This window comes from Carassius carassius, chromosome 28, assembly GCF_963082965.1.
Source record: "Carassius carassius chromosome 28, fCarCar2.1, whole genome shotgun sequence".
Lineage (NCBI taxonomy): Eukaryota > Metazoa > Chordata > Actinopteri > Cypriniformes > Cyprinidae > Carassius > Carassius carassius.
This window is the reverse complement of record NC_081782.1, coordinates 17371865-17398932: the sequence shown is the minus strand read 5'-3', so window position 1 is coordinate 17398932 and position 27068 is coordinate 17371865. Positions and strand designations below refer to the sequence as shown.

Sequence of the window (27068 nt, the reverse complement as noted above, 5' to 3'; positions counted from 1 at the left end):
ACAATCTGGGAAACAAACATTGAATTACAGTTAAATACAACATACCGTTAAACCAGCTTGAAGATGCGATCTATCTTAAAAGCTTTTAGAATTTTAAACAAGTTTTTGATCATTAAGACAGCGTTTAGTTTCTACTGGCAATCTTTTCAAAGTTTAACATGTTCCCAAAATTTGGTTTATTAAACCAAATGTGAAATCGTCAGAGCCATGCGTTTAAGACTTAAGATCTCATTAGCATGTCCTTAAAAGTTAAACTCACTCATAAGTTTTTATACCACAGCAGGTGAGTTAAAATATCTCGCCCTTGTAAACCAGGGTTTCTATCCCAGAGACGGTAGGCCAGAGGCGTCGCGCGATGAGAGGCAGCCCTCTAGTGTTTAGGCGCTGAAGTAGCACACTACACGCTGTTAATGGCGGCTTGCAGGCCCTGGCAGAACATCAAACCAGGCCCACAGGAGAAATATGCGGAATGAACGAACACAAAATCTTCCAGTAACACATTTTAATGAATCTGACAGGCCGCTTTTGTCACGGGCGGTACCTGAGTGGGCATATGCTATGTGCAAACTATACATTCAGAAACCGGTTTCGCAGATTATATTAGACGCCTAGCTTGATGGAGTCAGGATGTTGTAACTTCAGTTACATATGCGTTTTTGCTTTTGAACTTTATTAGATGTGCACTTAAATTACATCTAATCCGTTGTATAGTCAGACAGACATTTCAAATAGTCAATACGGGTTCTCTCAAACGCAATCCCTCTCAAGCATCAAAAGAAAAGAAAATATACATTTACTGCAGAGGTATTCAGACACAAACACTCGTTCTAGAACAACAGAATGCTTTAAATCAAACTGTACCAACAAATGTGCTTCTATTCTTCACCCCAAAAATGACATCCAGTGCATGGCATTCAATGTATTACAGCACTAAGTCACCAAAAATATATCCATTTACAGCAGAAATTTATAGTGCTGACCAATGCTTCACATTTTCTGACTTTATACGTATATATTTCCCCCCGACCCCGTTTTTAAATTTTTACAACATATGTGCTAGGAAAATCCTGCAAGGACCAGGAACAAAAACTTGGGCCTCTAATGAAAAGCAATTTAACTGCAACATGTACACAAGTGGTATGGGACATGATCCATGCAGTTGTGCACAGACAGCATAATCATGGTATGGTCTTGTTTAGTATTCGTAGATGACATCAGCCACCAGTGCGTCACAGTCTTCATTGGAGATACATTCTACGGTCTGGTTTGGCCTGGACTCAGCCAGACTTGAAGAGGAGAATGGCCACCTGGCCCAAGTAGAAGTAGATGAAGTGTTTCGTCTCATGGGTCACGTAGCTGCCGAAGTTCCTTCCCACAATGCAATGCCATGTAGGATTGTATTTCTTATCGAACTCCTGTAACACGAGACAACGTGGTTGAAGCACGGGAGAAAATGCAAGCGTGACAAAAACACAAGTTAGGAGGCTAAAATAACAGTACGGCTCAAATCTTGGCGCGACTCACCTTTTTGATGTATGCGGCTATGTCCTTCTCGATGTTGTATTTCTCCATGGCCTGCGTGGCACAGTCCACTGCATCCTGCTGCATGTCTTCAGACATGTCAGCGTTCTTGATCACAGCCTTCCTGTCGGTCATAGTTCCTGAAAATGTAGAAACGAACAAAGATCAGTCTCCACTGGGAGTCAAACAGTGGGGCAATTCATGGGTGCTTCTTCCCTGACAATGCCAGGCGAATTCCTGACAGAATACCATCAACAGAGAGGATCTGATTTGTTAAGGTAATTCAAATGACACTAGATACTATCATGAGAACCAAGCAGGTCTTTCAGTCCAGCACTAGCATTTGAAGCTAGTCAATAAAGGCCGTATTTGCATACTATTAATGCTGGACCCAGAAAACCAACTCAAACGGTTCTCAAATGACACTTTTTGGAGAGAAATCCATTATAAAAGTATTTTAAGAAGCAATACTGGGATAGATATATACCAGTTAACATTTGAAGTGGTCCTAAAACCTAAGTATTCTCGTCTTAGGACAACTTTGAACTTTTTTGATCCACTTCAAATGTTGACTTCTGTAGTTGCAAATGTGCTCTCTGTGCATTTGGACTAATCAATAAAGACCATATCTGCATATAGACTCTGAGAACCTAATCAAATAGTGCTTCAATCCAGTATAGAAGTACTTTTAATAACTAGATACTGGGATACATATGGCCCAAATGCATGTTCATAGACAGCACTATCATTTACCACTAGGCAATAAAGGCCATATTAATGCTGGGCCCATAAAACAAAGTCAAACTGTGCTTGAATTTCAATTTTTTTGTTGTTTAATCCAGTATAAAAGTACTTTAATCAACTAGCAACTAAACAAAATGTACTTCTAACTAGTTAACAAGCAACACCAATATTGGGGGTCAATGGCCATTGCACAACATACATTTGTTTGCGGAGCAAATGCAAAACCCTTGACAGCACTGCCATATACAGGTACTCAAAAAAAGGCCATATGCGCATACTACTAAAGCTATGCCTAAGAAAATCACATTTAAAAAATATATTTTTTTTTTAATTAAACCCAGGTGTAAATGTACTTTAATTCAGGTAAATTAGCCAATGAAGTCCATATTTTCATTATATTAATCCAGAGACAAGAAAACTAAGTCAAATTGAGCTCAAATTACATTTATGTACATTCAGTACTTTAAACTAGTTAACCAGCAATATTAATACTGCGATTCATATGGCCCAAAGGCAAACTAGTATAGAAAACCACTAACTAATAGATCATACACAGCTGATATCAGCTCTTCACACCACGTTGATTTAGCAGTTGAACTCGATTATATGGTGGCAGTCCACTGATGCATTGATTCAGGTCTGGATTCATCCATCAAGTCATTGAGAGGTCAGGTTGGAGGAATGCTACGTCACACCTCCATTCACAGCTTGCGCGTTTGATGTTCCCGCAAATCAATGAAACTCAGGTGCACGCGGCGTTTCGCTGTAGCGTCTGTATTTCAAAGTCAAATACACGCTTTCTTTACCGAATCGATAAAAATAAATAAATAAATAAATAAATAAAAAACAACCGCCATTTATATATCTAAAACGAAAGCATCAGGCTCAAAACGCATGCAAGATCATTCTTGTGGATCACCCGAGATGACAAACCATTCAACTCACCTGTCAGCAATATCTGGCAAGAGAAATTTGCGAGTGAAAACAGCCTCCGTACGAGCTTTCGTCGTTTCGGATGTCCCTTTAACGCTATGAGAGGAACATAAGGATCACATCAAACGCCGACTGGTGCTCGGCTGCCCGCGCTAAAATCCCTGGCTCTCCACAACGCGTCCTACACAGCGCTCGCCATTGGCTGCCGCCCAGCCGCTCCCTGCGCCCCTCTGCCAGCATCTTATTTCATCCCACAATGCATCTTTACCCGGAGAGCGGAGGGAAATGTGCTTGTTTGGGTATAAGCCGCAGGACTGTGTGGGCCAGAGAATAATAGCTCGGTGGACCTTCACAATAAAAACACTTCACAATTAGTGAAGGACACTTATTGTAAGTGTATTAATCTGTTCCTTTCATGGTCGGTCCCACGCAGTGTAATGCAACTAGAAATGTACTGATCCTGGCTAAAAAAACGATTTTCTTATAATTTTATAGAAATTTGTGGAAAATTACATTTATTGGATTTAACAGTCTGCTATCAAATGATGAGATAATTTCAGATTTCAACAGAATTAGAATGCAGGCATATATTCAATTACAATTGTGCAAAAGGTGCACTTACATAATTTTAAAGGAGGCATAAATGCTTTCCAAAAATGAATACTCAAAACTGCTGTTGTTTATAAATTAGCACTCATTACAATGAAATTTGTATCTTAACAGGTTATCGTGCAACCAGTTTATCACAACAGTTGATTTCAATGGACTTGACTAAATACTGTAGCGTAGTCAAGTAAATGATTCAAGTTCATTCACAAAAAGAACCGGCTCAAACGAGTCACTCTTATAAGATTCGGGAATCTTACACCGAATTGTAGCGTAGTATTTTTCATTTACTATAAAGAACCGACTTATTTACTGCAGTAAACTTCTTTTCCCTAACCAATTCTTCCTAATATAATTAACCTAAACAGAAGACGTCTTTCAGTTACTAAACAATGCTGCTAAGCACATTAATGAAGAATTCACCTTTTGGGTGGCATACAAAGGGACAGCCAACTTATTTTTAATAGCAGTAGTCCTGTAGCTCTCACAGCGGAGCATGATGCTAAAAAAGCAACATATTCGATTCCCAGTAATGCAACTGATAAAAGGTGTACCTTAAATACAAAAATAGCTGCAGAACTTAGTTTCTTATGTACAACACAATTTTGTTGTGCAAGTTGTATGTGATGTGTGACAGTGTAAACAATTGTAAATTTTAGAACTGTCCATAAAATCATAATTTCACAATATTCAACTATTCTAAAATAAAAAAAAACGAACACACTTCTTTTGTACCATTGAAACCTTTATTTAGGCAAAAACTGTTCACTGAAAAGAAAAATGCTAGCAATGTCAAAGCATCTACCGTCCAACAGTGGGACAGTGTAAATCTAAAAATTACTGAGTAAACCCCTCCCCATCCCAAATGCACTTTCAGTTTACCATACTGTTCCTGTCGATTCCATCCCCAAAGACTGCTCCAGCATCTGCTCCGCCAATGTAAAAAAAAAAAAAAAAAGGGCCAAAATGTCTACATTTTCCACTGATGTATACTTAAAGGGGGTAGGGAAGTACTTTTGAATTGCGGCCTTAAAAATCCTATGATCCTGGGAGCAATTGATCCTGTTCCATGTATCCAGCATTCCCTATCCTATCTTCATTATGTACTGTTCCCAGTGATCCGGCATCCACTGAGCCTCTCCTCCAATCCAAACCTTAAGATACCAGCAAAATCAAAACAAAGGAGGCAAAGAGTTAGAATCAAATCCACTCAAACCTGCCTTCTTTGACGCATGCATACAGCATTAAGGCCAAGACCGACTATCAAAACTAACAACCTCTTTGGACGTTTGACCAGTGTAACTAAAGAGAACACCTAATTTGAAAGTGATCTAAAATTGGTTCAGTTACTCAAATCATGCCCTAAGGCCAAAAAGTATCTTTTTTTTCTCTTTTGATGCAATAGAGGTTTGTTCTAGAGTTCAAATTTACCCTTTTAGGCAACAGATTACATTTAGCAATCCTTTATTACAAAGCATCAGTTCTGAATCACGTATAGAGGAAGACAGCATAAAACAATTGAGAAACCCACAATCCCATGAATAACTTTCATACATGGCATTTACAAAAATATTGGGAGCCATTACATAACCCTTTGTTTGGTCTATGAAAGAGACTTCCACTTTGTATTAAAAAAAAAAAAGGGGAAAAAAATAAAAAGGTGGTTTAAAATGCATTTAAAAATAACCAATGCAGGGAGAAAAAAAAAAAAAAAAAAAGAAAGACATTCATAAGATGATCATTGTCTCGTGAAAAGAAAGGTGGAATTAAAACATGGGGTTTGTGTAAAGACTAAAAACAAATGGTTCAAGGGCTTCGAGATGGCATGTTTAGGAGCGAGAGCGGGAACGGCTATGGCGCGGGGAGTACTGCGGGGATCCTCGACTGCGGCGCGGTGAGTAGCTTCGGCTACGGTTGTTGCTGCGGCTGCGACTCCTGCTGCGACTGCGGCTCCTTGACCTTGATCTTCCATAGCTCGGACTGCGGGGACCGTCCACCTTCACACGGATGTAAGCGGTTTCTCCCTGGCAGAGACAGAACTTTCCATTGAGCAAGTGTAGCCAACATTGTCACTATACTTACCAGACTTCCTGCAACGAAACATTGCTCTTTGGCTGTACACCAGTATTTTATATTATTCAACCTGACTACATTTTGACAAGGTTTAGCTTTGGTATTCAAAAGGAAGGGTTAGCCAATGCTGGATTCTGGCAATACAATTAATTAGCCGGTAACTACTCGAAAACAAAGACCCAATGTTGAACAGTTACAAAATTAAGTGACTTAAAGGGTTACTCCACCCCAAAATGAAAATGTAGTCATTAATCACTGACCTCCCATGTTGTTCCAAATCCGTAAGAGATAGTTTTATTGATCTGATTAATGACAACATTTTCATTTTGGGGTGGAGTATCCCCAAGTATGCCTAGTAATTTACAAAAAATAAAATTGTCATGCAAGTACAAGACAGGGAGAGAGATTTTTTTTTTGGTTTACCTTTTAGCTGCCATGTACAACGTATACATCTTACTTACTTTTCTGCACTAAAATGTTTTCATTAGCACAAAGTAAAGGTTTGTAGAACATGCGCGTGTATATAGCTACTCCTCTCTTACAAAGGAGGCGATTAGACAAGTTAAAAATCTGGGCAGCATTTCTACAATAAGGTTAACATTAAAAAGAAATCAATTAAGAATACCTACTTAACATATGACCGCAGAGAAACTGATTTCTCCCAGTAACTCATAGTTCTAAGATGCAGCTATTGATGCCAATTAATTGGCTAAATTGTCATGTCAAAATATTTTCCCCAAGACAAACTCACTTAAAAAAATAGAACCTCTTAGCACTACATTAGGATTTGCTTACCTTAGGAATATTCCAATGCTAAGCATATCCAAAAATACAGATTAAAATCTCAAACCTACCTCATGAGACCGGAATTTTGTGTTATCCAGTTTGCGAACGGCGTAGGTCATGTCTTCTTTGCGAACAAACTCCACCACACCAGTTCCATCTCGGAAAACATCAGCGTAACATACATCACCTGCTTCACGCATGTGATCCTTCAGATCCTGCCAGCTCCCGCTCGGTGGAAGCCCTGGAGTCAAACCCAACAAATCAATACAACTTCAAAAGGTTCTTAAATTAGGTAATGCTGTGATGCGAATGTACCTGATACGATTACTCTATTCTCTGAACGTCTGGAGGGGGGTCCATATCTACCCCTAGGAGCCCCACCACCACCGCCACCACCTCCACCTCCACCGCCAAAACCTCCTCTCCCACTCCTGGGAAACTCCACTCGAAGACGATAGCCATCATAGTCATACCCATCACGGGCATAAACAGCATCCTCTGCATCCCTAAAGGAAACGGAGCAGGAAAGCATGTAAATAAATACCAATCTGGCTTGAAAAACCAGTCAGTGTGGCTACAAATAACTACTAATAACCAGCTAGTTAAGGGACTTAACACTTAAAAGCAATGGGAAATTGCCTCGAATAGCAATCAGTTACAACAAAAACTCACTGAAACTACAGTATTAAACATTTAAATAATAAATTGTTAGATTTCCTAAGACAAGAACGACTTTTGGTTTAAAGTTTCAGAACAACTTTGAAATGTTTAGATGCACTTTAAATGTTTACTAACGTTACTATGATCTGAAGTAAGGCGCGAGAAGCCATTGCTCTAACGTTAGTTACAGAGCTAATTTCCATATCCGAGCCTAAGACAGGCTTTAAAGCCTAAGTGAAAGTTTACACATTAAGTTTTGCACATTAAGTTGCACAGCCTGCACTAATCGACTAAAAACATCAGTTAATATAAACAAACGAAGCTTGGCTAAGCCGATTAGCATGTTAGCACAAAGCAAAAGTAAAAAACTCATTTACATAAACACACTCTTGCTTATATATATATATATATATATATATATATATATATATATATATATATATATAGATTGCAAAAACAGAACAGATTTTTTTGTTACAATATTAGTTTAGTTTAAGAAGTGAAACCTGTAGAGTTGAAACAAACAGATTAACGTTAGCCTTTAAGCTAAAGGCTCAGTTGTAATGTTACTCACCTTGGGTCTTCAAACTCGACAAAGGCGAATGGAGGTCCGCCTCGTCGGTTTTTCAGATCGATGTCTCGAATGGCTCCGTACTTATAAAACACATCTTCGACATCTTTAGTGCGGATATCAGGGGGCAGATTCCCCACATAGATGCGGCAGTCGTTGTTTCCAGCAGGGCCGCGGACCACACTGCTACCAGACATCTCTGCACGGATATACCTTCACCTTCCTGATGAGCAGAGACCGCATTAAATACATCTTTGGCGTCTGATATATAACAACTGCATGTTTAACTTGCGAAATACGTTAAACCAAGCGCAACACAACTCAGATACAAAACAAAGAGACTTACTATTGTTTGAAGCGCCGCTTGCACGCGCACGACGAGAACGTGTTTCCTCTGGAGAAGCGCGGGCCGCTTCCTCTTCAAGCGCGCTTTAGCCACCGCGGATGAATCTGGGGAAACAGGCTGAGGGGCGGGTAAAGCAGTAGCTACATCCGCGACGCCAAATAGTTCGGATAGTGACGTCTGAAACAATACAAATATTTTATATAGACGGGTAATTAGTATGGATAAAGAGCGAAAGGGTATGCCAAACCTTTGTTATATACTGTAGCGATGACTTGTTCGGTCGTCGGGTGAAGTCAATTATTGTTTGCACCTGCTGCTGAGGTAAACTGTAGATTACCGGTTGACTTACATGGAGACAAAGTTTAAAATAAGTATAAACTATTTACAATTATTTGTTTACCTTGCGATTATAGGCATATTAATGTATCTCGTTATTAAAATATATAATAGTAGCAATAGTCTATAGCCTAATATATACTCTATAATAACGAGCAGATGTAGCCTAGTGTGTATTCAAATATTAGAGTCCAGAGACACATCTGTCTTCACAATATTAATGCAGCATTATCAGTTTGTCAGTAATTTAGTTTCACTTTTTGTTTTGGCAATAATGCATCAAGCCAGACATTCAGAATCATCTGATACTCATCAGAAAAGAGGGCTTTATTAAAGCTTTAGATGATGAAAGGGTAGATTACAGAAGCATATAGATCTTTATATCGATCCTAAAAGACTCTTAAATGTTGAGGATCAACATAACACAGTCAGCTGTCACTTTGTTAATACTCCATTACTTTCCTAAAGAATTATATTGGCAACAAAAGCTATCATTTTACAATGTTTTTAAGACAAGCAGAGGACACCACAAAATTTCACATCCTCAGAAACTTAGAATTCACTTTCATGTGCGCTTTTACTGTATATAAACATCACACTGGAAGTAAATAATCAACTTATGTTTGAGTGTTTTATTTGGAGGTGGCAGTGAAATCTGATAGCTTTCATTTTAGGCTGGATTACAGGAATCAGCGGCATTTCAATATGCGTATCTGGAAAGGTAAAGAGAAAGACCAGTGTCTCCGCTGCTGTCACCACAAACCGTGTACTTCCCTTGAGAGGCCAGACTGTTGATCTGAGGAGAAAAGAAGTAGAGAAGCAATTAGAGAGAAGATGTATGTATCTATATCTCTCTATCTGTCTGTTTATGTATAGATCTTGTTGGCATGCCTCTGCTCGTTTGATGAATTCCTCGGTTGCGGCGGCTTCATTGTCTCTCTCTCCACGCCAGGTCTTCAGGGCGGAGGCCTGCAGAGCTCGGCCGAATGAGAAGGTGAGAGCCCAGGGTTTCACCAGTGCACAGTTATTGATGGCATTTAGGTTAATGGAGGCCTCCTCCTCACTTTGACCTCCTGAGAGAAAGGTCACTCCTGAAAGTGCAGGAGGTCTGTGATCACGCGGTGTCTCAGACTCATCACTGAATCTGAAACCAGGTTAAGAGTTCATGTACCCTCACCTGTCACCGCGGGCGGAACAGTACGCCGCAGAGCAGTCACTGTGGCCATGGCAACCTCCTCTGCGCTGTATTTGGTTGGGCAGCCATGTCCAGGGGTCACCATGTTGGGCTTGAGTAGTGTGCCTTCCAGATAGACACGATGATCAAACATGGCTTTGTAGACTTCTGCAAGCACCTGAATGAATGACAGAGAATGTGTAAAGCATAAGTTCACTCAAAAACCGAAAATACTCATTTGTCTTGCTTTCATGTTGTTCCAAAACTGTGTAACTTGATTTATTCATCTATATTAAATGTTCATTTTTTGATGTAATATCTCTTTAAGACGTAGAGTATAACCAACCCTTTCTGTAACGAACTGGCAACGCTTCAAGTCGTGGTCTCCATCAGGTAGGATCTCAGGTTCCACTATGGGTACAATCCCATGCTGCAAGTACAGTCAGGACAAGAACTTGAGCTTCAACAAAACTCAATTTGCATCTCTCATAAATGAATTCAGCCAAATGAACATTTTACCTGCTGACAAATACTAGCATAGCGAGCAAGGACTTTAGCATTTTCTTTAACGCACAGGTTTGACGGTGTGGTATCACTGATTTTCATCACACAACGCCACTTTGCAAAGTCAGCTCCATCCTTTTTGTACTGAGCGCAGCGTTCTGAGAGCCCATCCAGACCTGTTGAGACAGTAGAGATGTTCAGTTCTGATGATCATTATGTTCTGGGTCAAACTGACCCTAACTGGATTCAAGACAATTCACAAAAAAAATCACAGTATGGAAAATAACCTTTAACACGAACACTTCTCAAACATAACAAAAAAGTAAACATCGGAATATATATTTAAAACTGTATTGATTTTTTTTTTTACTGTAATTAATCTGTAAGGGTCTGCGCCCTTGCCTTTAAATAAATATGCAGGTCAATATTATTATACTTAATATAATAAGGGAACCACGGAACTAATTCGAAAGTAAATCAACGGTGAATTTAAACTGATTGATCAAATATTTAGATCCAGAGAACGGAGAACTTTAAAATACCTTGTGTAGTGGTTTCTCCATTAGTCCCTGGTAAGGGGACTACACCTTTGTCAACCTGTGAAGAAAGGGCAAATGTTTTAGAAATGAAAGATAATTTTAATTCAGCTCATTGATTTAAACACCCTGTCAGAAAAAAAGGTGCAAAAACTGTACCTTTATCAGTACAGTAGTTGCATATTATTACCATGAACCCTAAGTTTTCCAATTTTTCATGTGTAAACAGTTGCCTCTTTAGGGGTAGTGCCCTAGTGTCAAGCTGTTGTACCCCTAAAGATATCATTTTTGTACAATTAAATACAAAATTCTAATAAATTGTTTCCCAAAAACGGGTTTTGTGAACACTCCCTATATCTGTCCCGAAAGTATCCCACTGAAATGCTTTTTCTAATGATACATGAAGTTATGGATTAATTGGGATTGAGAAATGTTGCAAGCCAGGTTCAAACTCCCAGTACCTGCATGAGCACCAAGGTTCAGCATGTCAAAACAAATACTCCTACATCCATGCTAGTGAACGCTGAGACTTCATACCTTGATTCCGATAGCAATGCCCTTGTCCTTTATCATCTTGGCGAACGGGACGCCATCGTCAGATTTCTGGTAGAGTGTTTCATGGAAGAAGATCACTCCACCGATGCAGTTATCAATGCGGTCATCAGCGGTGAAGAGCACCTGGCGGTAGAGACGGCGGTTCTCCTCATTGTTCTCTACCCCTATCTGGTTCAAACGCTTCCCCATGCTGCCTGTTAGAACATCCACAGGATCAAAGTGAGTTCTTTCACACTGAAATTGATGGTGACTAACCGGAGGAAGCCACACTAACCTATGGACTCGTCTGCAGCTAGGATGCCTTTCCCTGGTGACACTATGTGCAGAGCTATCTCATGTAGCTCCTTCTTTTGCTCAGCGGTGAGGGGAGGAAACTGATGGGTCATCCTAAGTGTCCAGCACAACCTGAGGATAGAGGAGAAAGAGTATGAACATTGTAATGACATAATCATAAACACGAGTACATTACATAATCAAGATGGGATATCAAAGACATCACAATATATTGCCTTTGTGCTAAAGTTATTTATGCTTATAACAGGGTCTGTATGGTTCACATACCAAAAAAAAACTAGTAAAAAAAATGCAATATTGCAAACATTTCCTAACTTGAAACGTAGGTCAAAATCAATATGGAAAATTCCTTAATATTAACAGTACATTGTAGAAAACATGTAGAAAACCTAGAAATATCTTGGAATTTGAAAATTGTGATTTCCAGGCCTGGAAAATGTATGACATTTTGAAAAACTATAGAACCTTTATTCTATAGTATAGAGTTTAATCTCTAGAAAGCATCTAGTAAACATAAACATTAGTTATGTTTATTAGTTATTAGTTAGTTTCTGTAGAATTGATGCAAAGTTCTTTTTAAATGAAATAGTCATCAAAGACAAAGTTAAATAGATTAATCCAACACCATTGTCACTTAAAGGCACAGCAGCTCTTCTGCTAAATGTTGTTCAGTTCATTCACTTTCACAAACGCGTAAAGATTTCTGCAACTCTGTTATCCACAGCCACATCTGAAGCATATTGACACAGTTTACAAGCCTTGTGCATATATAAATCACTCTCTTTATGAATAACTAAATTGCAAAAGTAGTTCTCAACTTCTTGAAAACCTTTTGAACCTTTAGTAGCATTTATACACAGCTATCCAGAAAACTTATTATGCATAAATGACTCCCAGCATTAAAACGGTGGCAGATAATTCAACAGATGGAATTACTCACCAGGTCAGAGTGGACCGACTGACTCTGACTGAAGGGGCTTTCTCCCGCAGACGAGATGAGACGTGACTGATTCTTTAACAGGGCCAGTGTCCCAGTTCTTTATGAAGTGATATCCCAGAGGATGCTGACACTTGTAGGGCGGAGCTTAACGTCATGCCCTCATTAAGTTATTGGAGGAGGTGTTAAAGGCCACCAAAGGTTGCCCACCTGACCCTCGTTCTCTAGCAGCATGCATTTTCATTATTTTTCACAATGCAATGCAACCAAATGAGATTTTTTACATTTTATATAGTGCAAAACTTGGTGGGGTAGAGTGGGTGGTTGCCAGGTTTTTGCTATACAGTGGTTATGGCTGGTTTTTAGGATAATTATGTACTCAAAAAAAAGCCCAGATATGGCTTGATTCCCTTATTCAGTGTTAATCAATGGGATATTTTTTTTTGCAGTTTTATTATCTGCCAGGTTGCCTAAAAGCCACATTTTTTGAGGTATCAACTTTGTAGCCTGTTTGGTCTTTCATAATGTATTCCTGTCAACAATATAATTAGATCATACATGCCTCAGACGAATCCTCAAATCTCCCATCATACCCTTAGGAAAATGTTGGCAGTCACAGAGCAAGCGGCTGAGATTCAAGTATATGTGTGGTAAAAAAAACGAGGTGGGGTCATGGCATCATTTCTAGTTCTATACAGGTGAGTGGAATTTTTAGATGACTTTATGATCTAGTTTTCAAGGACGAAAAAGGAGTCAAAGTTTGGAGATTCAGTTTACTAAAGCATCGATCTGTTGTGAAATTATGTGATCAATGCCCTTAAAGTGGCTTTAAAAGTTGTTTATTCATATCACATGTAATAGAAATAGCCAAAACTTTTTAGAAGCATGTTCTTCAATTATTAATATGAAACCAACAAGGTACTGTAGATCAAAATGGCAGGTTTAGAGGGATGCCCAATGTTTCATTATACATAAAGGACTGAACCCATTGGAAGTAGACTCTCAGGAGAACTGTTAAGAGTTACGGATATTTTAAGCCACCTCTACTGGGGCTATGATTTTTTTTTTCTGATTCCTAATTAAAAGCATTAATTATGATGCTTGATCTAGTGTTCAATTTTCGGTCCTATTAAGACTGCTCCCATTTGGGTTTGTCATTGCTCTCACAAGTAGGTCAAGCTAAAATCTCAAAGTTGGAGAGATGGCTCCAGGTATCATTCACAGATATATATTTTACCATTCTATCTTTTGAATTGTAATGACGTGAAGTTATACTTTTGTCCTCCACATCAATTGATGAACGAGTTCTATTTTGGGGACATATGTTGAGAATGTTCTTTACTGTACTGCTGAAAACGGATGTAAAAATGACAGATAATCAAATAATAAATATTCAGATACTCATTACCATAAATACCACATACTATTTAATATAACCTAAACTGTATTATGTTGCATTCTATTATTATTACAGCACATTACATTGCACATTACACTTCTGTGTATTTCACAGTACAGTTGATTCTGTGAATCAATATATTAATAAACATATTTCATATATTGGTAATAGCATATTAGCCTTTTTTATATTGTACCCAACAATGGCATTTTCACCATTTGTGTTTAACTAAATAAACTAAATAAAACCAACAGTTCATATACTATTAAGACAAATATTGGGCAAATACTATAGGGCAAAATGTAACTTTCAAAACAGAGGTAACATTGTTAAAAATCTAATACACTTTCTGCATCAGATTATTAAATAAGACTAACTCTGTAGTAATACTTGTTATTCACTGGCTATTCACATAGACTGATTTGTGGGTGAACTATTAGAAAAATGCGGTGGCATTTTATCTTGTCTTTGGCAAAACACAATGTTAAAGAGAGAAAAATATAGTTCATTAATGTTTTCTGTTTTCATGGATAAGTGGTTCCTACGGTTTTTGTTTTAGAACACAAACAAAGATTTTTAACTCTAACCGCTGCAGTCTGTCAGTCATATAATGGAAGTGGATGGGAATCACCGCTTTCAGAGTGTTGATGTTTTTTTTTTGACTCTCAAAGCGGTGATTCCCATCCACTTCCATTATATGACTGACAGACTGCAGCGGTTTGAGTAAAAAATCTTTGTTTGTTCTTCTACTGAAGAAACAAAGTCACCTACATCTTGGATGCCCTAGGGGTAAGCAGATAAACATCAAATAGGCCTGTCACGATAACAAATTTTGTATTGTCGTGTTGTGTATTATAATATTGTCGTTCTAAGACCAGTTTCAACTAATATAATGATATTGGCATAATAACGCAGGTACACCTTTTCAAAGATCAATAAACGTTTATTTTATTTTATGGCAGATTCAGAGCAAGAAATGCCAGCATGTTGACTTTGTGTGGCTTAAAATGTATTAATTTTGTATGTTATATTATGTTTATGTGCAACTTAGGGATGCTCATATTGACCGTTTAACCGTTAACCGAAAGTAAACATTTTGACCAATGAAGTTTACATATCACGTCTTTTTTGTGCTCAATTTCATTATTTCAAATGCTGTATGCGCGCTCATAATAGAAGAGATGCACTCATTTTTTCCAGGCACGTCTGCACCACATCTAGTTAAAAACATATCAGCTGTTCAGAATAACGCAAGCGCACCAGGCCATGTGAAAAGAACCAACTCAATCAGCTTCCTTCGGGGTGAAATTCCCCGTTGTTTTTGGTGAATGGTGTGCACCAAAACACTGCGTTTTTTACTTTTCTTCGAAAATAAATCTCGTAGCAGAGTTACAGCAAGGGTTTTTCGGTGGTGTAAATCCATTACTGAAATTTCCGTAACAGATATCGCAGCTGATGGATGCTTGGCAACGACAGACGCCTCAGGAGCGCAACTGCCCGAACGCTTTGGAAAGAAGGAGAAAATGACGCACGCGTGCGCGTGTGTGTGTTAACTCACTGGGTGCGTTGACACACGCAACCACGCGCCTACAGACATATTTAGCTGAGCAAGCCAAATGAAGCGAGCGAAAAGTAGGCCCATTTCGACAGAAAGGGCAACGAAGTTACTTGCAAAATATGCTATGTGGTATTAAAATAAAGCAGTAGTGCAAGTACAATGCAATATCACTTGCGACCCAAACATCCACAAGCAAATGAAAGGCGCTTCCCAAAGCTGGCCACTCTAGCGAGACATTATCTCTTTATTCCCGGGACATCTGTGCCATCAGAGAGTGTTTTCTGCCACAGGCTGTCCACAGGCTAACCCCACATCATGTTACATTTTTAAAATACAAATATAAAAACGAAATTATCATGGCCGAAAAAATTATCGAGCTCATTTTTTTTTATTGTGCGATTAATTGATTTATTGACTATCGCGACAGGTCTAACATCAAATAAAAATTTTTGGGTGAACTATCCCTTTAATCTTCATCTAGGTAGGAGACAAATCTGCAGGGTTTGATGGAGAGTTCTGTAGGTCACACTCAAAATTCTGAACCAGATCTAATGATAAACCTCGCATCGACCTTTCCGGTCGGTCAGGATGATTCTTCAGCTCGAGGATTGGCTCAATGGGACTTTTCTGCAGCAGCTGGGAGTCAAAAGACATGCCGTGGAAAAACTTCTGGCTTTGGAAGAGCTCCAGGCAGCGTAAGCGACGTGTGGGGATCTTGCACAGAAGCTGTGTATATTCACACACACACACACACACACACACACACACACACACACACACATACATACATACACACAAATGTATAATAACAACACAAAAAATATTTATGAATTTATTGTTTATACCCATAAACCTCAGATGATATGAATAAAATAGATGAAAATGTTTTACATTTATATTTCACATAATACATGCACTGTAATATGTATTACACTTATATATGTAATATTGTCTTTTTAATTATATATTCTGTCTATGAATATAAATCACAGTGAAAATCTATAAGCATGTAAAAAACAATAGTTTTTATTGTATTATGTCTGTTTATGAATATTAATCAAACCTTTGTGCAAATAATGTATAAATATATTTTAAGTATACATTTTAAGTGTGAATTACTCTTAAATGACATCCTTCACATAAAATATGGGGTATCAATAAAATACATTATGTATTCTGTACATTATGTAATGCATTAATACATCAAATACAAATGTATTAATGTTTTAAACATTCATTATAGAACTAACATCCATAAAAAGATTAATGTAAGGCTATAATATATAATTTGTGAATGTATTATTATTATTATTTATGGATATATTGTTAATACTCATAAACATTAGATGATTATTAATACAATTAATTAAATATATATTAATACAAATATTAATAAATGCTTTCTACATGTATTTATATTTTAAACATACATAATACAATTTTATATGTAATATATTATTGTCTTTTATTGTATTTTAATGCATGTGTATGAGTATCAACCATATTCAAAACCTATATGCATGTAATAAAATGTTTTTAAATTGTATTATGTATAGGTATATAAATCATAATTAGTCTAAATGAATGAATGAATGCAGATTATGTATAGCAGCTCACCTCTATGAGCAGGAAGGCCAGAGCTGGACTGAGGCTTGCAGGCATGTCATATGGACACTCACTGACACTGGTCAGCATATCACTGTGATCTGCTTCCGCAGGCAGAGGAAACTACAAGATAATCGAGAACAAGCTCACAGTCTGTATAAGCAGCCCGTAGCATTTTCCACACATCACTGAGTATATGCTCGTCCTGCTGTATAGCCTCTAGATATGTCTCACCCCTCCAGTGGCTAGAGCATAGAGAAGAATACCAAGAGACCACCAGTCTGCAGCGTGGCTGTACGGCCCGCCGCTCAGGACCTCAGGAGCTGTTTAATAACCACATCATGTAATTAAAGATCCATCTTTACAGAAATAGCTCATTTGCTTAGAGCTATAAGTGTCTTCAGTTACTGCCAGATATAGCTGATGGTAAACACAGTCCTTTCCCGTTTAAAAAGCGTGCAGTTCAGATTTCAGCCTCACCCATGTACTGTATTGTGCCGCAGATAGTAAAAGCTCTGTCCCCATGCTCAAGACGACGAGACAGCCCGAAATCAGTCAAGCGGAGGTGACCTAAATGAGACAGATTTAATATGTCTATTCCACAATTCCCTTTTCTGAAAGCTAAATGCCAAGTGCTTCACAGTTGAAATGGACATTTGAAAACGATCCAAAGACACAAAAGATATATATATATATATATGGTCCTTGTCTTGGTTTATATGAAACTTCTGCAAATGTATATGTTTATATGTTTGCTTTTTTAAAATATGATATGAATTTGTTTATGATATATAGTAGTAGCGTGGATGAAATATCTGCATTTGTGTTCATATTATACAATGTGAAGTTGTTACAAATGTTTAACTTCCCATTTAAGCATATTTTTAATATATTCCTGACTGCATAATAAATGTCTAGACCACACAATAACAGCAGTGTTATTTCCCTGGTTGAGAAAATAGATATAATTATGTCTTCCAATAAGGAAATTGTATAGAAAATCGTGGGATGAATTTGGAATGAATGATTATTTTAAAAAGGAACTAAATGTCTTTAAATAAAAATCATTCTGAATCATTACAATATATCATGGTTGAATTTTGATTGCAAATATATATGTATGTATACACACAGACACACACACACACACAGACACACACACACACACACACATGCACACAAATACATATATATATGATTTTCTGAAAATCCATAGTTTTTAATGCATCTATAACAGCTCAATAGTATTAAAAGTAATCAGGTCAATATATAATGTACAACCCGAATTCCGGAAAAGTTGGGACGTTTTTTAAATTTGAATAAAATGAAAACTAAAAGACTTTCAAATCACATGAGCCAATATTTTATTCACAATAGAACATAGATAACATAGCAAATGTTTAAACTGAGAAAGTTTACAATTTTATGCACAAAATGAGCTCATTTCAATTTTGATTTATTGACGTATTTTTCGTTTAATGATGCGCCAAATGTTCTCTATAGGTGAAAGATCTGGACTGCAGGCATGCCAGGTTAGCACCCGGACTCTTCTACGACGAAGCCATGCTGTTGTTATAGCTGCAGTATGTGGTTTTGCATTGTCCTGCTGAAATAAACAAGGCCTTCCCTGAAATAGACGTTGTTTGGAGGGAAGCATATGTTGCTCTAAAACCTTTATATACCTTTCAGCATTCACAGAGCCTTCCAAAACATGCAAGCTGCCCATACCGTATGCACTTATGCACCCCCATACCATCAGAGATGCTGGCTTTTGAACTGAACGCTGATAACATGCTGGAAGGTCTCCCTCCTCTTTAGCCCGGAGGACACGGCGTCCGTGATTTCCAACAAGAATGTCAAATTTGGACTCGTCTGACCATAAAACACTATTCCACTTTGAAATAGTCCATTTTAAATGAGCCTTGGCCCACAGGACACGACGGCGCTTCTGGACCATGTTCACATATGGCTTCCTTTTTGCATGATAGAGCTTTAGTTGGCATCTGCTGATGGCACGACGGATTGTGTTTACCGACAGTGGTTTCTGAAAGTATTCCTGGGCCCATTTAGTAATGTCATTGACACAATCATGGCGATGAGTGATGCAGTGTCGTCTGAGAGCCCGAAGACCACGGGCATCCAATAAAGGTCTCCGGCCTTGTCCCTTACGCACAGAGATTTCTCCAGTTTCTCTGAATCTTTTGATGATGTTATGCACTGTAGATGATGAGATTTGCAAAGCCTTTGCAATTTGACGTTGAGGAACATTGTTTTTAAAGTTTTCCACAATTTTTTTACGCAGTCTTTCACAGATTGGAGAGCCTCTGCCCATCTTTACTTCTGAGAGACTCTGCTTCTCTAAGACAAAGCTTTTATAGCTAATCATGTTACAGACCTGATATCAATTAACTTAATTAATCACTAGATGTTCTCCCAGCTGAATCTTTTCAAAACTGCTTGCTTTTTTAGCCATTTGTTGCCCCCGTGCCAACTTTTTTTGAGACCTGTAGCAGGCATTAAATTTTAAATGAGCTAATTAAGTGGATAAAAGTGTAAAAATTCTCAGTTTAAACATTTGCTACGTTATCTATGTTCTATTGTGAATAAAATATTGGCTCATGTGATTTGAAATTCCTTTAGTTTTCATTTTATTAAAATTTAAAAAACGTCCCAACTTTTCCGGAATTCGGGTTGTAGTATTTTTGGTGATAATGTTGTCAGATTTATTCAATCCATATTAAATACTGCTTTTTACATTGACGTATTTGTATATAGGGTACAAAAACTTAAAAAAAAAAAATTTTTTGCCACAATTTAACAAAACTGAATGCTGCTGCAGATAAATAAATTTGTGCATGAATGTTTAAAGTCAGTTTGAGATACACACACACACACACAAATTTAATCAACTTTACATTCTCAAAATCACTCAAATGTGTATGAATAAACTCTCTATAATAATCTATTGATTACCTTTATCAGTCAGAAGTATGTTTTCCATCTGTTTAAGAAACCAAAAAATTATATTTTCAGAGCATTTAAATAGGATGCATTCAAACATTTATTCACTTCAGTAACATATTTATATTTAGTCATATTTGTAAAATATCAATTTTTTTTTATATAATTAACGTGTTCAAACCTATACCTTCACATCCCTATGCATTATTCCAAAGTCGTGCAAAAAGCCTGAAAATTAAAAAAAAGTTGTGTCACTGATACAAATTTACAACATCTGTTTGTGAAAATGACTCTAGGCTAAATATATTAGATTATTTAAATACAAAATAAGCATTTAAAGTGTTCGTCCATATACATAATGAATGTAACAACACTCACCCAAAGCAGAGCCCAACTCGGCAGCAAACACTCGAACATCTCTCTCATCAAAGCGGCCCTTCAGGCTCCAGTAAGTATAGAGATCGCCAGTGCTGCAGTAATCACACACTGAACACAAACACACACCAGCCAGAGATAAGAGAAGAGAAAGACAATGTCACAGCAGGCTGACTGGCCTGACCTTGAGGCCAGCTCCTCACAGACCAAACTCTTAGGGACTTCATTCAAGCACAGAATGATCTGGAGCAGTATTTTTGAGTATAATCACAAGCCGGTGACACAATTTCAGTCTGTCACAGGGTCACGGAGGGAGACTTTGGAAAGGAAGTAGACACAACACAATGTACAAGTCTCATAGCTTGTCCTGGCTAATGGATGTGGAGAAAAAAATACATGGGGGGGAAGGTTTAGCAACAAAAACACATTGAATGAAACCGATAAATCACATGGTAAAGGAAAAAATCACATAAGAATGAAGCACTGAGCAGATCTTTCAAGAATTGTACTTTATGCTCTCTTGACAGATACATGCACTCTTGTAAACCAGTCGTTTTCAGATGATATCCATGCAAGACTACAAGGAAAACACAGCATGGCAACATTAAGGTTGGGGCAGAACTGTGTGGGCAGATAGGGAGTGTTTTTAAAAACAATCAAACTAGATTCACAGTTAGTACAGTAAACATACTTCACCTTTCAATTCAGATGTTCCTTTAAAGAAGGGCTTTTCAAACTTTTTGATGAACCTACATATCTGAGGCGCCTTTTCAATCACTCCTGTGTAACACACAAACTTTCTAATATATATATATATATATATATATATGTGTGTGTGTGAGATATATTTTAATAAAGAGTTATTATTATTATATTATATTTAGTTATATTATTAATCAATTATATGAATGAATGCATGAATAAATACATAATTACTGTACACTTTATTGTCATTTTATTTAGTATGTGTATGTATATATATATATATATATATATATATATATATATATATATATATATATATATATATATATTTAATCTGGAAAATATTTATGTAGTACATAATACTTTTTTTCACTATTAAAAACCTTTTCACAGTGTAAGAAAAATGTGTTATTATAAAGACAGCATGCAAATGATCATTAATTAATTAGCACATTAATATAATAATACAATTTTACCTGGAAAATATTTGATATATAGTTGGTAATTAGGTTAATTAATATACTTGTACAGTACATTTGTATAGCTATTTCCTATAAAATATTACATCTACATATTCTTGGAGACAATATTGCCATAAATCCTTCAGTAAGCAAGCTAAAGATGACTGTGTTGAGGATTAATTCTTAAAAAGGTCAAATATAATACTGAAATGCTTAAGTGTATTATAAATTACATGGTTTATATTTTTGCGTGTGTGTACAAATATGCAAATATAATACGTTTAATTTATATATTATGTTAACGTTGTAAAAATACCTTTGTAATGTTCATTCTCTCAGCACACCCCAGTTTGAAGCGCCCTGCTTTAAAGCGAAGGAAAATAAGGAGCGGGACAGTGGGTATGTACGTGGTGCGACTCACTGATGAAGAGATTGCTCTGGCTCTGCCAACAGTCCCGGAGACTGAGGAGGAAAGGATGTCTGACTTGGCGCTACAATGTAACAGTTGACAACACAACATGAGATGGACGTGAGTGCAGGCGCTGAGAGCAAGTGGGAAGAAATAATAATGGCATGAGCAAAACAATCGAAGTATGAAATGTGTGCACGCTTCTAGGGTATTGACAGAGGAAGTCAGCATTGTCCATGTCTCGCTGGCCCGGTTAGAACCAGATCAGATGAGCCACAGCCGACACAGAGCGCAGAGAGCGGCGCAGTGTGACTCACTTGAATGATCACCTCCTCTTTGGACTGCTGGAGGACTCCATTGCTCAAAACCTCAGCTTTGGATAAAACCTAACCAACAGTGACAACAGAAACCGTGGAATGAAGATGGTGCAGCGTACCAAACAAAACACACTTTCCAAAAGGCAATAACATGACAGGGAATTCAGAACAAGGCAGAAAAAGTCACCTTAATAGCATAGGTCTCATCTTTAGACATGTCCTTCACCTTCAAGATTGGACCAAACGAGCCTTTAGCTACAAAACCAAGAATCTGAGAAAAGAATCACTGATTAAAAAAGACAAACCACAGGATTTAAAAGGGAGTGTGATTAATGGTATTCAATGTGCACTTGTAGTGTACTTCAAATCTTAAAAGTCATTTAAAAACGTATATATAAAATGTAATAAGATGCCACTTGAGTGTCCTTAAGAAGAGTACACTGTCATGACCATTTCTTAACAGACTTTATAAAACTTTATAGACTTTCTTAACACTTTATAAAAGTGAGCTTTATAATGATGTATGTTAAGTACATTTTAAATAATTATATATTAATAACATTTTGTTATGCTTATGTTGATGTGCAGACTAACATGCAAAAGAAACAAACAAAAGCAAAAAATAGTAAAATTGTAACATTTAAAATAGATATATATTTTAAATGTACTAAATTACAACTTACAAACAGTGTTGGGGAAAGTTACTTTTAAAAGTAATGCCTTACAATATTGCGTTACTCCCTAAAAAAGTAACTAAATACGTTACTTAGTTACTTTTTATGGAAAGTAATGTGTTACATTACTTTTGCGTTACTTTCACGTTACTTTTTAAAAATGAGCAGGGCTTGATTGTTTTTAATATAAGAAGTTCTATTTATAGCAAATGTAAAAGCCCTTTCACACCAAAAAGTGTAATGAATAAACCTCAGGCTGAAGGAAAAGTAAATTCACGTCTGTACAGTAGAACACAGAAAAATGTTCAACACTCTTCAGCAATAAAAAAAAAACAATGAAGCACAATTGTTAGTTTATCTAAAGTCATTTTTTAATTATTAGTATGGTTGAACTGGATCATTAAAGGTCAGCAGCAAAGACACTGTTAATAAAATGGGAATAGATAGATTTGTGTTATTTAATATATTTAGTTATTGCAGGTTTGCGTCATATTCTGAGTTTGCATTTCACTGTTTTGATTAATTTTGATGAATACTAAATCTGTTTTGTTTTTTGTTTATTTGTGAGTGGGATGAATTAATGCACATTCACATTTAGTCTAGAACTACAGTAACATGTTCACACAGCTCACACAACGCCTCCATACTTCCGATTTCTCCCAATATGGGAACAGGAGGCTTGTCAGACAAAAAATGGGAATACAAAGTAACTGGCGTTACTTTTTTGAAAAAGTAACTCAGATATTTTCTTGTAAATTAAAAAGTAATGCGTTACGTTACTAGTTACTTGAAAAAAGTAATCTGATTACGTAACTCGCGTTACTTGTAATACATTACCCCCAACACTGCTTACAAATGTATTTAAATACCTGACATATAAGTTTCAATAGAAATGACAATAAAGCATATTTTAGTTTAACATAAAAGCTTATCAATACATTCAGCAGTACAATAGAAGTAATTATGAAATTACATATAAAGATACTTAAGTCCTACTCATCAAAAAAGCATTCCTAAGTTCAACTAATAGCATTTAATATAAACTATGGTACATTTGAATTTCATTTCAATTTACATTACATTCAATACACACTTAAATAGTAAATGATGACAGTTTACATTTTTGGGTGATTTATATGAGGATTTTATGACTTGTGGCAATGAACTACCTGTAAATGCTTATGCCCAGTAAAACTTTGAGGAAATTCGGGTAGGAAACTGGAAATAAACTCTAGACGAGGCCCCTCAGGGTTTGAGTCTGAGGGCCGAGACTGCTCAGAGACGGGGTTTTCTCTGTGCTGGGCGCTGCGTCTAAACACACTGTGATGAACAAGCTGAGTCCGGAGAGCCAGGAAGCCCTGATCACATGACGGGGATCTCCTCTTCACCAGTGATGCTGAGTCCTGCAGCAAAGACCACATCATTCATAAAAACTATACAAAATCACAATCACTTATGATAACATATAGGCTAATATTATCCATATAAGTGTGTGTTAAATATGCAATGGCAACAAAAGACTACTAAAAGTTCACCTAAAAATAATAATTCTGGAATTGTCGCTTTAATTTACATTTAAAATGATCACACTTCATTTTAAGGTCCAATTCTCATATTAACAAACCATTAACTACAACTTTTGCCTCAATAAACTACTAATTTTCTGCGTATTAACTGTTAGATAGGGAGTTGTTAAGTTTAGGTATTGGGTAGGATAAGGAATGTAAAATATGGTCATGCAGAATATGTGCTAATAAACAGCCAATATGTTAATAATAATAGGCATGCTAATAAGCAATTAGTAAACAGTGGTGTTACCTTCAAAATATGAGCTACATTGCATTAAACAGCAGAATATAAAATAAAGTGTAATTTTAAAATAGATAATAAAATATGAAGTTATTCACTGTCAGTAGGCTAATTTTGTTACTGAAGGAAATTCATGAGGAGCAAACTGTATAACAACACACGAATTAACGTTGAATGTGTTTTCTGTGTTATCTCTTACAATTTTGTCAATCGTTGTGTGATGTGATGTTACGCGGGCTCATTTATTGGTGTAGTTAGATAACGTCTGTAAATATAAATATCATCCAGTATTTTATCTGTTGTAAACAATTCTTAAAACGGTAACTTAAACACATTTGACTGAATAACACATGAATAACATCTCACGTGTCAACGTAATCTGAATTTAATAATGAAATTGATATAGCCTCTCATGAAACCGCAAAGCACAATCAATATTTCAATCATACCGAAGCGTTTTCACACATCTTTACTTTGAACAAACTCTGTTATTCATCAGTGTGAGGCGTTATAAGACAGTAAACACTTTTTTACCTTATTTTTACTCCCGTCACCGCCCATCACATTTTATCAAGAAGAAATTAACGACACGCGATATTTTCTACTCTCCAACAAAACTCCGCCAGTAAAAAGTGAATCCCACGTTATTTAGACCAGCATTGCACACAAAACAGCGCTGTTTCAGGAGACACATCAGTCAGTTTGCAACCCTTTGATACACATGCAGCAGCTCGAGACTCCGCCCCGCCTACTCATTAATATTTACATGTAAACAAAGATCACGTTACAGCAAAGCACTGCATGCTTCAGAAAATTGATCGATTATGTAATTCATACTCAAAGACGTGACCTTCTTTTGTGGATCAGTGGAGAATCAATGTATTTGTAATGATGCACTCAAGGATATAATACAGAAATATCTCCAATTTTGTGAGCTACACGTGACTATATTTTTTACTTTAAGCCTAAAAATTATTTGTATTTGACTATGTTATTTTATACTAGTATATCATGCTCATGCTAGTATATCATCATCATAAAATAACTTAATTTTGATGGCTCTTCAGGGCTTAATTCTATTTTATTGACCAGTATTAATTTACATGCTTGGTGACATTTAATACCTCCCATTATTTGTACAAAGAACAATACTAGGCCCATTGCCTGATACAGTGGGGGAAAATATCTAAATAGTGATAATTTTTGAACATTCAAGCTGAAATGACATCTTTTTTAACTTTTGAAGCTGACAAGCAAAAAAAATCAGCAGCATCTCAGACATTACTGAAATGATACAGAATATAACCACAGATACAAAAATATCAGAAAATACTTTGTGTAAAAAGTGCCATAGTGTTAAAATGACAAAGCATTAATCAGACAGGCTGCAAAAATGGCATAAAACAAGATGCTTCCATGAGGTCCAAGAAGATCCTCAGTCTGGTCGCTTTTGTATTGCACTATGTAGTTAGTACAGAAAAACAGTGGTCAGCCAACTAATGTCATGTACAATTTAACAATGAACTCAAATGGGGACAAATTCTTGATTAAATTTTTTTTGTGATTTTTTCACAAATTGTGGGATAATATGGGTTTCCAGTATATGTGAATTTCAGATTCTTCTAGCCTTTCCATTCTGGCCTACTAGAATCTCCTGATCCAGCAGGAGAGGTGTCACAATGCTCCAATACAAAGTATAGATGAACCGTTGAATTGTAGCACACTGTCTTGAGCTGCGACAATGTTATCTTACTTGAATGGATAGTTCACCCAAAAATTTTAATTCTGTCATTAACTGCTCACCCACGTGACGTTCCGAACCACAAGACCTTCGTCCATCTTCGGAACACAAGTTAAGATATTTTTGATGAAATCCGAGAGCTTTCTGACCCTCCCATAGTCAGCAAGAACACTACCACGGTCAAGGTCCAGAAACGTAGCAAGGACATAGTTAAAATAATCCACGTGACATCAGTGTTTCAACCATAATTTTACGAAGCTACGAGAATACTTTTTGTGTGCATAAAAGAAATATAAGCACTTTATTCAATAATTAATCTCCTCCGTGTCATCCTGGAGCCATTTTGGAGGGCATCACATACGTAAACAATGTATGCATTATTTTTTCTTTGCGCACAAAAAGTATTCTCGTTGCTTTGTAATGTTACAGTTGAACCGACTGATTATTTTAACAGTGTCCTTGCAGTGTCCTAAACTAA

At 36.8% G+C, this 27068-nt stretch overlaps 4 protein-coding genes across 7 annotated transcripts; all 4 read right to left on the bottom strand.

The window, feature by feature from the left end:
- Positions 1-649: 649 nt before the first annotated feature.
- dynll2a (dynein, light chain, LC8-type 2a) lies at positions 650-3394 on the bottom strand. Its single transcript, XM_059514682.1, has 3 exons — positions 3211-3394; positions 1525-1661; positions 650-1415 (listed from the first exon to the last, which is right to left on the bottom strand). Exons 2-3 carry the CDS (start codon positions 1654-1656, stop codon positions 1278-1280), a joined length of 270 nt encoding a protein of 89 aa, XP_059370665.1. The 5' UTR covers positions 1657-1661; positions 3211-3394; the 3' UTR covers positions 650-1277.
- A 1812-nt stretch (positions 3395-5206) lies between these two features.
- LOC132108122 (serine/arginine-rich splicing factor 1) lies at positions 5207-8451 on the bottom strand. The gene is made up of 5 exons (XM_059514681.1): positions 8241-8451; positions 7898-8117; positions 6979-7169; positions 6732-6904; positions 5207-5828 (listed from the first exon to the last, which is right to left on the bottom strand). The coding sequence occupies exons 2-5, from the start codon at positions 8089-8091 to the stop codon at positions 5634-5636; spliced, it is 753 nt and encodes a 250-aa protein (XP_059370664.1). The 5' UTR covers positions 8092-8117; positions 8241-8451; the 3' UTR covers positions 5207-5633.
- Positions 8452-8884: 433 nt separating this feature from the next.
- LOC132108120 (fructose-bisphosphate aldolase C-A-like) lies at positions 8885-14618 on the bottom strand. Of its 3 annotated transcripts, none has more exons than XM_059514679.1 (8): positions 12580-14618; positions 11620-11750; positions 11328-11539; positions 10797-10851; positions 10270-10430; positions 10097-10180; positions 9754-9928; positions 8885-9667 (listed from the first exon to the last, which is right to left on the bottom strand). In XM_059514679.1, the coding sequence occupies exons 2-8, from the start codon at positions 11729-11731 to the stop codon at positions 9189-9191; spliced, it is 1278 nt and encodes a 425-aa protein (XP_059370662.1). In that variant the 5' UTR covers positions 11732-11750; positions 12580-14618; the 3' UTR covers positions 8885-9188. The 3 variants fall into 3 exon arrangements, with proteins under 3 accessions (XP_059370662.1, XP_059370663.1, XP_059370661.1); XM_059514680.1 differs by lacking the exon at positions 12580-14618 and having other exon boundaries at positions 8885-9372; positions 9468-9667; positions 11620-12056; XM_059514678.1 differs by lacking the exon at positions 12580-14618 and having other exon boundaries at positions 11620-12056.
- Positions 14619-14763: 145 nt separating this feature from the next.
- On the bottom strand, positions 14764-25622 carry rskra (ribosomal protein S6 kinase related a). Of its 2 annotated transcripts, XM_059514676.1 has the most exons (12): positions 25384-25620; positions 24210-24443; positions 22554-22637; positions 22367-22435; positions 22062-22131; positions 20478-20585; positions 20287-20327; positions 20112-20139; positions 17619-17708; positions 17373-17461; positions 17151-17261; positions 14764-16259 (listed from the first exon to the last, which is right to left on the bottom strand). In XM_059514676.1, exons 1-12 carry the CDS (start codon positions 25408-25410, stop codon positions 16011-16013), a joined length of 1200 nt encoding a protein of 399 aa, XP_059370659.1. In that variant the 5' UTR covers positions 25411-25620; the 3' UTR covers positions 14764-16010. The 2 variants fall into 2 exon arrangements, with proteins under 2 accessions (XP_059370659.1, XP_059370660.1); XM_059514677.1 differs by lacking the exons at positions 20112-20139; positions 20287-20327 and having other exon boundaries at positions 25384-25622.
- Between the last annotated feature and the right edge of the window lie 1446 nt (positions 25623-27068).

Coding starts and splice junctions, on each gene's coding strand:
- dynll2a (XM_059514682.1), bottom strand. CDS start 1,656: ATGACCGACAGGAAGGCTGTGATCAAGAACGCTGACATGTCTGAAGAC. Junction 1,416..1,524: donor TAGCCGCATACATCAAAAAG/GTGAGTCGCGCC, acceptor CTCGTGTTACAG/GAGTTCGATAAGAAATACAA.
- LOC132108122 (XM_059514681.1), bottom strand. CDS start 8,091: ATGTCTGGTAGCAGTGTGGTCCGCGGCCCTGCTGGAAACAACGACTGC. Junction 7,170..7,897: donor GTCGAGTTTGAAGACCCAAG/GTGAGTAACATT, acceptor CGTTTCCTTTAG/GGATGCAGAGGATGCTGTTT. Junction 6,905..6,978: donor GAATAGAGTAATCGTATCAG/GTACATTCGCAT, acceptor GTTTGACTCCAG/GGCTTCCACCGAGCGGGAGC.
- LOC132108120 (XM_059514678.1), bottom strand. CDS start 11,797: ATGATTATGTCATTACAATGTTCATACTCTTTCTCCTCTATCCTCAGG. Junction 10,181..10,269: donor ATGCTAGTATTTGTCAGCAG/GTAAAATGTTCA, acceptor CTGTACTTGCAG/CATGGGATTGTACCCATAGT. Junction 9,668..9,753: donor TGTTCCGCCCGCGGTGACAG/GTGAGGGTACAT, acceptor CTGCACTTTCAG/GAGTGACCTTTCTCTCAGGA.
- rskra (XM_059514676.1), bottom strand. CDS start 25,410: ATGGGCGGTGACGGGAGTAAAAATAAG. Junction 24,444..25,383: donor GTGACGGGAGTAAAAATAAG/GTAAAAAAGTGT, acceptor TCTTTGCTGCAG/GACTCAGCATCACTGGTGAA. Junction 22,638..24,209: donor CTGGGCATAAGCATTTACAG/GTAGTTCATTGC, acceptor TTCTTTTCTCAG/ATTCTTGGTTTTGTAGCTAA.